General features: G+C 36.8%; 1 protein-coding gene across 1 annotated transcript in view; it reads left to right on the plus strand.

Annotated features, from left to right (window-relative positions):
- LOC112464739 (leishmanolysin-like peptidase) overlaps positions 1 to 16,012 on the plus strand; it is a 259,428-nt gene that overhangs the window by 103,954 nt on the left and 139,462 nt on the right. Inside the window, exon 2 of the mRNA XM_025031897.1 lies at positions 13,930 to 14,030. Coding sequence (XP_024887665.1) covers positions 13,930 to 14,030 — 101 coding nt within the window. The remainder of the gene's footprint in view (positions 1 to 13,929; positions 14,031 to 16,012) is intronic.

Here is a 16,012-nt window from a genome sequence, read left to right on the forward strand (position 1 = left end):
GCTGGCCAGAGAGGAATTTACGGTACTATCTAACGTTTGATTAACTCTCTAACTTAACACATCGAACGCATCGCCATCGGCGGGATTATATGACTGGTGGTCATGCCATTATTGTACGCTAGGTCAGTTTCTCTATTCTTTTTCGTTAATCTGAACGAGCGACTCTCTATCGTAACACTGATCAGCATTGGGTTACAAAGTTGCGAATATTTATATTACTCGTTCGTATAATTTATATATAACACCTGCTTTTAATAAATATTCATCGATGCATGTGACATTTCGTGAATAATGTTATTAATTCATCAAATAAATTGTCACAGCCGTGTGTACTGATTGAGTTGACATTTATCGATGTAAAGAGAGATCGAGATACCTGGATGCGCTGACATAATCTTTGTCAATCCTAGGATCCCGGATTGACCTAGGCTACCCTAAGCTACGCGAGTATAACCCAATCTGTAATGCATGCGGCGAATTAGTAAGAGGATTATGGTCGCGTGTACGATCGATGAGATATAGGATTGGCCAAGATCGAAGAGATGTGTGGTCAACGTAACACAATGCCCGCTTTTCATGGTGGATCAGGTTTTTATTCTGGATATAGCTACTTAGAAGATTAAATTTATGCGCACTCGTCGAGATTAAAATTGGTGAAATATATTCTGTTTTACCTATTAGAGTTATATGTCTAATAATCTAGGGGATTACATTAAAAATTTTTATTACACCTTTACTTTAAGTCCTTGGAACTCGTAAAAGAATACGCGTAAAAAAGAACTAAAAACTATTTATTAAATGTTAGAATATCACACATCACTTGTATGGTTTATATTGTTATAATATTGTTTTAATATTGAGTTTCTATGCTTAATCGAAAGGTTTTTAAAAGCAGGCATTTGTTCTTTCTAAAATAAGTTCTCTCTCTGAAACAAATCAAGGAAAACACTAACAGAAATAGCTCTGCCGTTGAACGTGACATGCACGTACGATAAAAACCACGAGATTTGTGGGACATTCAAGACGTCGGCTAGATGATATAAAAGTCGCGTCCTAATATCTTTCCAGTTTTCTTATTGTTATTATGAGATTGTTGGCCAAAACAAAATAAAATTCGTGACGAGATTGCAGCGCTTCGAAATCTTTAAGACGTGTCACGCTATGCTGAAACTGATAGATTTACTTGCATTTAAATTGCAGCTTTGTTACACAATCAAATCGAATACTATCTAAGGTTAATATGCGCCGTCTTGACAAATGAATACTCCCGTTTCATTTGCCGCGTTGCGGCGGCGACGTGACGTTGCCTACTCAAACACCCTCTACCTCGTTGTCCACCTATAAATGGTCACTAGCTACGGAGCTACTTCGACGATTGCAAGCACGAGCGGCGCATGGTACCGTCTCGATTAGGTGAAATGGCTCTGAGAGAATTCACGGCATGTGGCGCAATATTGCCACGTGTAGATCACATCGTGCCAGGTCGAAGAAGGCGGAGGTGGCGGTCAGGTTGTCGAGTGGTGGTTTAATATACGCTATGAAAGACGCTTACTGTATACTATATACACATACATATACACACGATATACATGTAAAGCGATACCATACATTACACTGAAAATCTCATAAATTTTATACGACTGAATTCGTGCTTGCGGTGATAAAGAACACTGTATCGTAGATATTGAGATTATTTTTTACCTTTTAGTCATTTCTGTATTTTTTAGTGGTTAAAAGAAATACCATTGTAATAATTTATTAGGCATATTCTTGTTCATAAAAAAATATGATGATACTTTAAAAATACAATAATATTTATTTTAAAAAAATATGCTATTCAAGATTTATTCATAACTTATTATGTGATTTCATCTAATTAATACATTTGCAGAATAATAACCTCTAAATACATACTACTGCTAATCAACGGACAATTGGCGTGTCATAAATCGTTACTAGACATTAAAGTGGATTGTCCTTAAGCGGATAGATACATGTGTCGGATAGAATGTGCGGGTGTTTCATTGTTCAACAATTATACATGACACGTGTATAATTCACGATTAAATCGCTCAGGAAATCTCTTACTACCTACATTGATCGCTAAAACATAACTGCATATATAATTCCATTGATGAACAACTCGACGTAAAAGAAAACTTTAGTTTTAAAATTTCTATATTTTTATACTTCTGAATATAGCTAGATTTTACATGTCTAGTTTTATACGTTTATCTTCTCTTTTGTTAGATTTAATTTAAAAACAATTAGCACATTCTTAGAACATTTATACTTTAAAAGAATTATGTATTATATTACAAAATTATATTACAAGAAAATGATCTAATATATATAGTGGTTCATCGAACATTATCAAATTAATGATTGACAAACAGAGACGCTTGCAAATTGAATGAACCGGTTACCATTGTACGTAGATCTTAGTTTAGTGAACCGCACATCTCGCGCTTGACTTCGAAGCTCGCGGGGACGGCGCAGCTAGACCAAAAGAGCATCTGCTCGAAATACCTTGTAACATTCTCTAGGAGCGCATGTACACCGACACACCTAGGTACATGCCTGTAGAAATTTCCTGTCGCGTTAGAGTACAAAGCCCCACGACGCGAAATTTATTTAGGGCCCCGCGCTGCACAATTTGCTGCGAATTTGCCGCGACGCGTGCGTCTGGAAATTTACCCTCTCAGCAATAAGGTGAACTAAGCGAGATTAACCGAGCCAGAAGATTTTTCAGACGACGCAAAATGTTAAGAAAAGATCCGTGAAAAACAATTATTACGGCACATGAGAAATATATTAAATTGTTATCGATGTTGTATCGATGTCAAGCTCAACTTTTCAAGATACATTAAGAGATATTTATCTTAGAATAATTTTTCTTCAACAATACATTACATTTCATATTTTACATAAATTATAGACAATGATGTATTATTGTCTATACTCTATAATAATTATAGTAATCTATATATAATATTATCTATATAATATATTGTCTGTAATAAAAATATGTAGATTTCAATAAGACGATTTTTATTCTCGATTTCTTTGAAAAACATATATTATTATATATGAGAAACCGTAGAAAATGGATTCTCAAAGTTGTCTTTTAAATTTTTCTAAGTAAATGTTGAACCCTCAGTTGAATCATTGTGCTTTCAATCTGTCGATTCAATTTGCTCTACCCCGGTTTATACTGTCACGCAAGATCTGATAACTGTTTGCACTGACAATAGGGACGTGTACACGTCCAATGCAGTTTTACCCGTGTCCTTCCTTATCCCCATCCTTATGTCTCTTCCATTTTGCGCGACGTGCAGCAAATTAGTTCGTTAGGTGCGGGTTGCAATGTCTTGCATAATGGATTCCCGACGTGAGCAAGGCCCTTTCATGTCTATAGTCAGTTCAGCCATCTACTCGACTAATTAGCTTGCCTTGACACAAACACGACAGTTGCGTAAATTATTGCACCAATACAAATTGCGCCCGATAGAACTGACCAAGCATGAAGAACTCTCGCTTTTAATCAGCTATCTTTAACATTTGGGCTTGATACTGCAAATTAAAATACAATAAAAAACATGTCAAGGTTCTCTCTTTCTCTCTCTTTTCTCGTTAAAATTTTACTTCCATTATTATTTCGTCTAACCAATTTTTTACATGAGCATCTCATTATTTTTTAAATAATTTTTTAAATAAAAATCTTACTCTCTCCTCTTTATCTTGAAATATAAATAAACTTAAGTTTGGATCTTATTTGCAGTATTCATATAGATTTTCTATAGCTGTACAATATATGAAATATGATTTATCGTCTGAAACACGGCTGCGAAATATAGATATCTACGTTTGTCATCCTATCAGATTATAACACAATTGTAATATATATAAAAACCGTATGTCTTTTTTTGTAATGTTCATATTACTACGCAGAAAGAAATTAACATATCAAATCCATTGAAATGTGTGTTTATACATACTAGCTATTCTACATACATCACACTAACATTGTGTATTAAATCCAAACCTCGAAAGATTCATGTTAATACAAATGCAGCGGGTCCGACAAAAATTCAAGGGTTGATTCACCCTTAGGCTTATCCGTCGTATTGTGCATCGCGCGCCCATGCCATGCCATTCGTACATTATGCATGCCGGCAGTATGGTAAGGTCGGGAACACGGTTGATCGTATACCGCGGCGTGTAGACGTTTAACCGTTGCTCCGTATTCGCATGTGCGGCTTTGTGTCAGATAAGACTCGAGCACGCATTCGATCACAAATGCAGAGATACGTGTGTGCGGTACGTATCTTACTATCAAGGGTAATAAACGTAACCGAACCGCCTGCGGAATCAATTCGCATAAGTCGAACCAGAGCGGCGTCTTGCATTCCGCGAACACCCAAGAATAGTATATACCGGAGCGAATTCGCTTCGCGTATTATAATTAGCATTTGCCATCGCGCCACGAAGCACCCATTTGATCTTTCTGGATGGTAATTCGAGGATTCAATTACGTGTGCGCGCATCGATTCCCCGCCCCGGAAACTGATATCATTTCAATGAACGTCATGCTCGTATTTTGCGGCGGTATGGCCCGCATGGGATATCTCGCATTTACCTCGGGTGGCAGTTTACGTCAGTATGTGAAGCGGGAGAACATGACTGAGAAGAATGGCCGGCAAGTTCTCCGCTGCGTATTTGATTTCCTGTACTTTAATTAGATTTTTCCTCATTTTGTTCCACCGACGTTTTCCCGCAAAAAAGCTCCTCGATGGAAAGATTATATATTACCACAGCTAAATGCGCGTGTATATTTTGCTTATAGTAAAGAGCAAATTTCACAGAATTAACTTTAGCATGTGCGTGCATTGTCTATTTGTTACATTTGCGCCGTTCTTTCTTCATTGTTAATGGTTATCTAAAAACTGTTACGCATATGCTTCAGATTTTACAAAACATTGAAAATTCTATCCTAAAAATAAAAGTAACATGCAATTTTCTGTCGTTTAAATAAATATTCAATTTTATAGCAATATGTTAAAGGGACTTTATGTGACAGAAAATATTAAACAGGCGACACGTCCGACTGTCTAGTTGTGTGCGCGCTTCGATACCACGGAAACGAGCCGTCCTTTTTTCCCCTAACACGCTACTATATAATGGATATACAAATCATATTAACGTCAGGTGATGGCATAATTCAGTTTCTGTCGAAATTTCTGGGTATTCTTTTTACACCGATACTACGCCGATAAGCACGAGATCTTTATTAAAAGAAATTGTTTTTTTATTATTATTAAACTTTCTGAAACTTATTAAGATAAAAGAAATAGCTTTCTCTAAATTTTCTTTGAACATTTTGATAGGTATATGTACTTACCAAATCGAATATCTAACTTAAAAATTAATTGAATTTTCTGGGATTTTAAAATAAAATAATATAAATGAATTTAATACGTTTGTACTTCGACAAACGAAATTAAATTACAAGTAATTATATTTTACATAGAAAAGAACTAGGAAGAAGGAAATTGTACCTATTCATTATTTAGTACATTTACTCAATTGAGAATAACTCAATTTAGAAGATTTAGTTTGATAGATTAGATTAACTTATATTTCTATACTCCGATTAAATTTTTCAGCTTCAAGCTTATTGATTATGCTACTTTTACTAAAAACAAATATTGATTTTTTTTATTTCCATTGTCAATACACTTTCTGGTAAAAAAGATTTTTCGCTTTTGAATCGAGTTAGATATTTTTACAAATTGTATCGAAAATAGCGGAATATAAACAAACCTTTAATTGCTCCATATTGTTTCGTAACTACTCGTTGCTCTGGCAAAAGCTGGAGACCTGCTCTAATGATTTTGCATTTAAGCAGGATAGTAGAAACAATTTTGCGATAATGGTTCCTTAAGTAGCGTTTTAATCGTCCAAACATACGTTTTGGCAAAATATACTACGTCTTCGTAATTTCGTCAAAAAGTTAAATGCTTTGCGCGGTGGTAATTCTAATGTTAATGCTTCTATGTTGATACACTGTTTCATGCTAATGCGAATAGTATTGTGCAGTAGAAAGAAAAACAGGTTTTGTTTACGTTAACGTGTTTATGTCGATTATATAATACCTCTATCGCTATTTGCGTGTAATATACGTTAGTAAATTTGTATGAACAGCAAATATGTTCAGATATGTTCACATTACTTATCGATATCTTTGCCAAGCAATGTCCTATCAAGATAGCCCATTTTGCATAACTATAGAAATTGCTAGCTATAATTCTGCAGATAACAATGCAGCTGCATATTCATGAAGAGGCGCCATACAAAATGCAATAGCCATTTATCTGTCGTTATATAGGAATCCAGAATTTCCAATTGCCATTGCACGATTCCAAAAATCGCAAATATTATCGCGCCGCAACCGTAATGCGCGCAGATTGCTCACTCTGAAAGTTGGTAAAATTCCGGAATAAAATTTAACAAAAGATATACTCGATGTCTATTTTTTTTTAATACGAAATATTTATTCAATCGCGTGCGACCTCGCGCTTCCTAAATAAGCTATGACTGCGGAGAATCTAGTTTCGCCGGGATGCTTTTACATGATACCCACGTTCTGCAGACACCGGCACAAGGGGGATTCCGAAACGACGCCTTCTCCCTTTCGTATTCCCAATAGTAAAAGATTCCACGTACAACCAATCGTGTCTGTATACGTATAGCAAGCTCGGTAGCAAGTGTATAAAACTGCTGGCTTTAACCAAATGCGTGCTCCAATTTTTGCTGAACTTTAATATGAAATGCGGAGACGAGAGTTCGGAAAGATCGAGGGTGTTTTGTCAAATTTGGGGCAAGATCTTGTGTTCGCATGGTATACTAATTTCGTATGCATAATCGATGAATATCGATGAACTCTTTCGATGGCGAAGCTTATAAGCATAAATTAAACTTTGATCATTTTCGCAATATTGACGAGCTCGTAGCTATCGCGGTATACGTGCCCTATCCCAGAAACCTTGTTGCAAAATCAGAGGATGATATTTCCATGCAGAAAATGTAAACTTGGTTTTATATGTGTGTTACTTTAGTATTTACTATAGTATCAACCTATGTTTACAAATAATGAAACTTGAAACTTTAATGTTTCCACTTTTGATCAAGTTCTCTTTGTTATAAAAGAAATACTTTGGTTTTTGAAAGACGGTTTTACAATATATATTTCGTTACTTTTCCCAATAGCTTCGCTTATCTAATGAGATAATTGTACTTGCGCTCGCCTAGCTCTTTCTTCTGTAACTGTATTTCTTAAAGAATACAGTTAAGCTTTTATAATTTTAAACTGTATTAAAGTTTTTCAAACTACTGTATTTTGCGATTAAAATATTCGCAACAATTAGATAATTATATCGCACGAAACTCTCGGTGTTATTTTTTTTTTTTTTTATTTCCGTACTGTATTATTTTCTTTCAGCGGTGAAGCCTGGCACATCGAGTGCGAAAGTTACACGCTTAAACTGCATTCTGCGAAACGTGTGATTAAAACAGGTAACACGATACGTCAACCGTATTTCACAACAATAAACTCTAGAGATTCGTTTTCAGATATGCCATATCAAGTGACACCCGAAACTACTGAACACGTATTTCAACGGGGCGCGCGATATCGTATGGCGCGTATATTTTCCCCGAGCTAAGTGCTGTTCGCAGTGTAAAAGCGGAATTGATGTATTATGCCGACTGGCACGTTCCAATTCGTGCCGTGGCCACGGTAATGCTTGCGGTGTTTCGGACAGCTCCCACTGCACCAGCATTATGATCATGACAGAAACTCGAGCGCATAATTCCGCGTACTTGCGCGTCTTGTCTGGCGTCTGGTATTATCCGCTATCGGACAGGCCTGATGATGACTGATGGAAGTCGGCCTATTCGATTTGTCGTGACGCGAAGAGAGGGAAGAGGAGGGGGTGGTGGAACGGGGGTGAAAAAGTGGAGTGGATCGCAATTACGGGTCTTCTGCCGCGACGACGTCCATTGCACGAAGCGGGGAATTACCTCGTCTCGACCGACAATTAGTCCGGTTTCGAACTCTCTGCCATGCCGCGCCGTATAACCGCCCTCCATTGTACGAGGAATCTTTTGCCGAGCCTGCGCGCGGCAGAAATAGGATTACCGTTCTCTCTTCCCCTCGAGTCCCTTAAATCTCATTTCGAACGGACATGTCTTTTCCTCTATTTTCTGTGGCCCAATCCTCTGCCGAAGGGAGTTTCGTGGCAAAAACATTAACCCGCTTCGATGTTGAGCCACGGTTCTTACATCCTAATCTCTCTTTTTATATATTATATAAATAGCTCTGTGTTAAATGTTTAACTTTTCACGCTGCTCTCTCTCGCCGATATCAATTATTTCGGAGCATGAATCTTCGTCGTTAATTTCTTGTCAACGCTAATGAATTTATGCGCGACGGAGTTTTATCATTTGCAAGACGCACATTGAGATATATAAACGACGAAGTTTATTTTGCTGTTGACGGCACTGCAGCACGGAAGCTATTCTCCAACGTGTTTTCAAAGTTTAGAAGCTGGAGCTGTCTTCTGACAATCAGAGTAAACGGAAGGAGGAGTCGGTGCGACCGGCAAAGATCCTGGCTGTTCGAGAACAACTAGTTACAAATGATAAAATAACAGAGTTCATTTAATCTCTCGTTCGTGCGTTCCGTTAATTGACGAGAATCAGCATTGTTTCTTGGTAAGGTAAACTTTGACTATTTTCCTTTCTCATTCGCGCTTGTTAGAAAAGGTAAACAGTCCATTTTCGTGAATCATTTTGCAAAATTACGTTTAATTACACGTTTTTAGTGCTAATATTTACATTATTTTTTAAATATTCGACTTCTATATATTCAAATCGCGGTGGATTTTGGCGAATTTTTAATTTATTAAATTTTCACGGCTTAAAAACTTCGAAAATATAACATTTTTACAGGCTCTAGATAGTAAGAGCACTGTCATAAAGCATTACATTTCAAATAGATTTTGATTGAAATAAGCAAATTTATTATACTAATTTTGGTATAATAAAAACGTGCAGTTGACACTCTATACTTTCGGACATCTATTTTTTAATCGCTAAAACTTCTGAAACATATCATATTCTTTGAAAAACAAGCCGAATTCTATTAATTATATCCGCATTTTTAAAATGCTATGCGCGTCAGCTTCACAGAAGCTGTACAACTTTGCTAATTATCCGTAATTAATATCTGTATTGCTGAAATATCGCGCAACTGTATTGGTGAAACGGCAAAGAATTTAATTAGGTTTGACCTTCTTGTAACAATGCGATCAATCGTTGATGCTCGAAGACTATATCCGGTTAATTAAAAGCTATTAAAATGGAGGACTCGGAATAAAGGATTCTGGGAATCTCGAGAATTTGCTCGCGCTCTTCAGTTCATTCTTCCGCGTGGAATTTGTTTTATCGCACACGGCTAAACTACTCCCATAAATTACTTTCTCCATGCGATCAGATAATGTCCTCAAATTCACGCGCGCAACTTCCGCCGTAGATCAATCTCTTCCCCAACCTCGCTGGTTGAATGGGCGACCGAGCGCGCGACTCGCACTACTTCGAGAAACACCGTAACATTACGCCGGATTTCGAAAACAGATTGTTTCGAAAACTCGCCGGACAGATTCGCGCAGATCACTTAAATCATGACTTTTTTTCAAACAAATAAGAAGTTGAAAGACAATTTATTATCGTTAATAGAACCGTGGTCTGTGGTTTTATGTATATTAGCACGATATTAGATTTATCTTACATATATCTTATGAATCTATAATCAGTTTTTTTAGATGCTTTTGTTACGTTGTGCTGTTATAGAGGCATAACACATTGCACATACTCTTGTGCAGCCACCGTACGTAAAAAATTAAATTTTAAATTGACTAAAGCTTTAAAAATTGAACATGGAATGGATATGAAGCTAAATTATGCATCATGCAAATGTGTCTAAATGGAACGGCGTTTGAAAACAGGTGATATACCCGATATACCACCGCGGTTTGGTATATTCGTGGAGATGATAATAATGAACAATTCATCTCTCGCCGTTTGATGAGGCATATATGTCGGAAACCTCGAAGACGAAGGGCGAGCAATCGATGATCGGTTATTTACGTTTCCATCGAGGGGGAAGGACGAGCATAAAAATGCTATGAAAATGCAGGGACATGTAGGAAACACAAAATTTCCATCGTGCCGCGTGTAAATGCGGTACGGCCGAAAAGAGACGGGTATATCACGGTAGACGGCTACCACGGAAATTGCCCACCTGCCCAGTTTCCACGATCTCTTCATCCCCCGATCCCTATTTCAACGCGTAGATATATGATAAATCGAAGTGCATCGAGGCACTTTCTCATCCAGAGAAGGAGATACGGCCATGCAAACGTGTACTGGATATTTTATCTCTTGTCTCATTTTCGCAAAATATATACTTTCGTAATTAACAATTATTATTAAAATGGTGTATTATAGTAATATTATAATATATTTACATTGTCCAATAAAAACGGAAGTACGTTGTTACACATTTTCGTTGTACTACGTTTCATGTGCTTCCTCCTGCTGCAGGTAATTTAATTCTTGAAATGTTAATAATGAAATGTAACTGCTGGAATATCACTTACAGAAATGCATGGATGAATAAATACGGTAGCTTCTCTATTCCTCCGAAAATAACAGCCAAGTTTTTCCTTTGAAGTAAATTATGAACGACCAGTCTTTTTACCTTTCCTACCTTTGATCAATATATATGTCATCGCACAAGATTTTAAAGACAGATATCGATAGGCGATCTTATCAAATAATGAATATGCAATAGCAAATAAAAAAAATTAATTAAATGTATTTTTAGACTGCGATAAAGCGATTGTAATATAAACACTTTTTCAATTTTTTCGCGATTATGTGGGAGTATAATTCTAAAAAAGATATAATTATTTTATAGTCTATACGTTCATTATTGCGCAGAATGTATATTTGTGCATGCATATTATCTTTTTTCATCTTTTAATTTTATATTCAAGCAACACTTTCTTATTCTTTAGTTATTTTAGGAAGAATATTTCTCAGACTATATATAATGTACCACTTTAATAATATCGCTTTATGTAGCTAGTAACGTTTCCATTATTACTATCTTTACGACCAGTGGACGTAGCACTGGAAAATATCGATTCTCCGTGGAAATCATCTTAATGCCGACTGGCTGGTCTTGAATTAAGGTCAATAACCAAGATGGATGAGGCTTATGGAATTTCTCTGCGGGATATTTGTAGACCTCTATCTTCTTGTTTTCCACCATATCACATGAACTGTCCACTTACTTAATCTTGGCATTTCCTTTCCATTAGTCCGCAAGTAATTGGATTGATGATAATGCCATTGTACTAAATACATTTATTGAATTTGTTTTTAACGTAGATGTAACATATATGCGTATAACAGAATCGCACAATTAATATTTTACTGTGATCACCGTTATTAATAATATGTTTACATTATCGTTATCTTATGAATATGCGTATAATAATGTATTTTAAAACTCTTGTAGACTCTGTCAACTCAAAGTTCAATTTAATTTAATGAACATTTAATTTAATGAACATAATTTAATTAAAATTTTCGTATTTAATATCTAGTTTAATTAATTTTAACGAAAATATATACGACATTAAGGACTGAAATTAATTATGTAAAATTTTTAATTTATTGATTTAACACTGCGCAGACCCCGTGTTTTTGAAAGCACTCACCCGGACACCTTGGTACTTTTAAGTCTAAAAGGGTTTCGAAAGCGTTTCTGTGTTACAAAAAAATTATAAAAATTCATATATCATCTTTAAGGTTTCAAAAAGTGATTTCTATTACATAGGCCGGAACTGTTGCAATTTCTTTTTTCCCCATTTTCGTGGGAATCATAAATGTGAAAAATCGATTTAGGCCACGGTGTCCGCGCATGCAGTGTTAATGCACATACTTGTACAATAAATATACAGATTAAATATTTGAATAGTTTAGCATAGCGGTAGAAAGTCTATGCTATACAGTTAGTTCTTGGTCGAGGGGTGTACATCGGCACGCGCATCCCGTCGTATTACTGGGATAGACCATGGGTATAAGGATAGAAATTAGGAGCGGTCTAAAGTTTGATAATTAAGAGAGCACTATTCGCTAGAGTGGTTTGTAAGTTACGATGGAGTGCGCGTGGTTTAGCTACCGTTATCTTCTATATACGTGATACTCGAGCGCCGCTGCATCTTAACTTCGACCTTCGATCCGGTATTCGTGGTCCTCTCTGCGCTCCTTGGCTGGCGCAGTTAATGCCACTCCTATCCTCTTAAGATATCGCATTATCACTAAGAAGCTTTCCGCGCAAGACGCAAACTCTCCGCAAGTATAAAAGTGGATCGGATTAAAACTTAACGTGGATCTTCGCATAATTGCATTTCTAACAAGCAAGCCCATTGCGACGAGGCAACGGTGACCTTTCTCGATTACACGGGGCTCTATTAAACGAAATGTCGAGCCCATCCCGCCAGTCAAAGTCCCTCTTGTGGCGAAAACTCGTTACAAAGTGGCGAATTAATCGATATATCAAACCGGTAAATTTGTTCTTTTAGCTTATCACAATTTTATCGTATTAAATAATTTGATTTACGTAATAATATATAGATTTATCGTTACTTTTTGCATTTTCATATCATAAATATTTAGAACAAAATGTCAATGTACTAATTGGTGAATTCTCGCTGTTACGAATTGCAATGCATTTCATTGAGGCGCGCGTTACTTTGTTTAAGTTCTCATCTTCACGTCCATTTATCTATTACCTTCTCTCGGTTCTACGGCTCTACCGTTCGCAACTTCTGATTGAAGCCCAACGGTGTGTTGAAGTTAACCAGAACTTATAGCTAGTTTATGCACCTGTCTCTTCCCTCTTATAACCTCTGTAAACGCGGCTCCGGCCTTTGCCGCAAGCTGCTATTCCTGCGAGCGCGAGATTGCAGCCGCCTCATCGTAGAATTCGCAACCTGAAGCACCGTCGAAGAGCGTATCAGGTTCACGCACCGCTGGTATCATAATACCAGGCACGATTCAATATAGTTAGCACATCTTCTATTAAGATCTGTCAGTAACGGGCTCAACTTTCGACGATCAATTATCGCGCGGAATAGACTTCAATGTGAGCATTCACGTGAGTCTCTAATATCCATACCAAATTCTGAATTTTGTGAATGTATAATAAGATATATCGCGTCTTTTTCTGATCGTATACGAGTCTATCTTTAGATTTACATTCCACGTGCTAAAAAGGAACAGTGGAGGATCATTCCATAAATTAAGATATCGAGGATGGAAATTAATTTGCTATTTGCGTATTTTTATTACATTTACTGGATTGATTTTAGCATAATAGGAATTTGTAAAAGCAAACTGACATTCATATCAATTATAAAAACAGTTGTTCGTTCGTGAGTGAAAATAACGCCATATCAGTGAAATAAAATAGTACACCATCAGAATATTTCTTGTAGTAGCAAATACATCATTTATAAAAATATTAATAACTCCGTATAAAAAGCTCGATATATTTGATTCCAGGTATATGACGAGTTTAGCATTGTGTTCATTTTACTTCACCACGTCACTGGCACAATTGTAATTATATATATCTCGAGTAATGTCGCGATTTAAACTGCTTCGCATTATTTTACAATCTATTAATATATTTATTAATAAACTATGAACAAAGCTCTTGAGCTGCGCGGTATTTTACATGGTATTTCTGGTATTTTATGTAAACTCTAATCAAATTCCGCCTTTGTTTTCCAGATAATTCACGGCGTACATATCGAGCCAGCGCACGAAGTAAAAAAACGTAGCATCAGTCAACCAGTACGCATTCTGTTATCTTACGACGAGAGCGTCTTTAGGTAAGTTCGTACACATATGTGTTTCCACAATGTATTCAACGATATTTGTCGACGGCATGAAATTCGGAGGAGTTACGGATCGACTATATCAGGATATAAATCGAGTTCACCTCGCAGCGCAGCGAATTGCCGCTAACTATCTTAAGCGGCAATCTCCTGCAAGCAATCGAAAATAGAGGAATGTTCAGGTTTAATTTGATTTATCCGTGAATTTGGATGCTTCCGATTCCGTGTGACGTGGAATATTTATCAAGATATTAAAATGAGAGAGAGAGAGAGCTTTTAAAAATTTTTTTTGCATCTTAAACATTATAGGTGAAAAACGGTTAGAAATCAGTGTTTCAAAGTATATATCCATGAAAATGATGCAAATTTCTTAATATATTTTAATTCAGTACAGTTTTATAATTTCTTGGATTGTAACATGTTATAAGATTACATTACAGTCGTGGAGGAATAGTTTTTCCTGCCCGATAAAAAAAATTCGGCATGTAATGAGGTTAATATACACTCCGTAATTTCTTCTTGTGATGATTATAATCTTCTATGCGCGCTTACGCTCGCAATTCACTCGAATAAATACGGTTTTTACGGACGTCGTCTTGTCGTCACGCTTACAGTGGGTGTGTCCAATCCGCTACGCATTTTATACAACGCACAATGGGATTTTTTGCACGGAGCTAATTTAGTAAAGTGCTCATAAATATTTTCTCTGCCGTTTAATTTTCAAATGGTGGCAGAAATTAGCTCGGCCGTCGTGTAATACTTCCGTTACTGCACGACGCTCCCGGGTTACCTGTCACTTACTCGCGTCGTGAAAAGAACAGTACAATTCACCACTCTCGCAGGAGGATAGTCTCTATCCGTAATTGCCGCTCTTGCAGACGTTATTTCTAATCCGCGCGAAAATTACTGTAAGGTGCTCCTCGAGGTGCTCCTTAAACATTTACATCGCGAATATACGATCGCGTTTGCCGTTTCCGAGGGAGACCATTCGAATCGAGAGAGGTATATGGTCTAGCGCGAGAGCTCCATTGCGAGTTTCGATATTACCAGGTAATGTCTTCAAGAGCTACAGTAATGTAACTCCAGATGGCGAATTTTGCACAGTTATTATTTGTATTATTTTCTGTAAAGTACTGATACTCTTACCTCCTAGGTTATTTCTCGAGATACCATCCCGGAAATTTAGAGAGGTTGCAGATAATCTCTACTGCATCCCTTTAGTGTCTTCTGCCGCAACTGCGGAAGGTAATGCGTTAAGGCTATAATAGCTGGAAACATGATAAGCAAAGATATCGTTACTGCTCCAAACGGCGATTCCGTAGTAGCTAATGTGAGACATAATATCGAGATGGTGTATAGCTTTGTATAACGTGATGACTTAAATCGCGGTATCATATATACGCTGTTACGATATATTTTACTTGAAAGCAAAATATTTAATCGTATCAATCTCATAAATAAAAATTTTAAAATTTTAAAATTTTTTCAAGAGATCTTTTTAGTTTACTCTTCTTCTTTTATAACCTTTCTCCGCGATCGTAATTGTGAGTCATCTATTTTGATATAGGATTATCGTTACGCAAACGGTAAGTGTCTAGGGACTTAATAAAGCAATTATTTTTATTGCCCTTCTCGCCCGTTACTGCAAAGCAAATAATCCTGTGTCAACTATCTTAATCCAGTGACAATTTCTGAAACAATCGTTTCACTCGTGTATAGCGCGCATGGAAACGCGTATAACGTCGCGCAGTTTCGATAACGTCGCATATTCTCAAAAACCGTTTCCGTTCTCGCGATCATCGGATAACTCGGCGTACCGGCGTGTCACGAAGTGCAACGCGGCGACGTAACCGTTATGAAACGACTATTGCGAACTCCTATCTTGTCGGCGATTCACAGACCATTGACCCGTACTCCAAGTTTGATGCGGCGCATATATAAGCGACGCTCTCTTTCTCTCTCTCTCTCTCTCTCTC

This window comes from Temnothorax curvispinosus, unplaced genomic scaffold (assembly GCF_003070985.1).
Source record: "Temnothorax curvispinosus isolate PA1 unplaced genomic scaffold, ASM307098v1 QBEX01001498.1, whole genome shotgun sequence".
NCBI lineage: Eukaryota > Metazoa > Arthropoda > Insecta > Hymenoptera > Formicidae > Temnothorax > Temnothorax curvispinosus.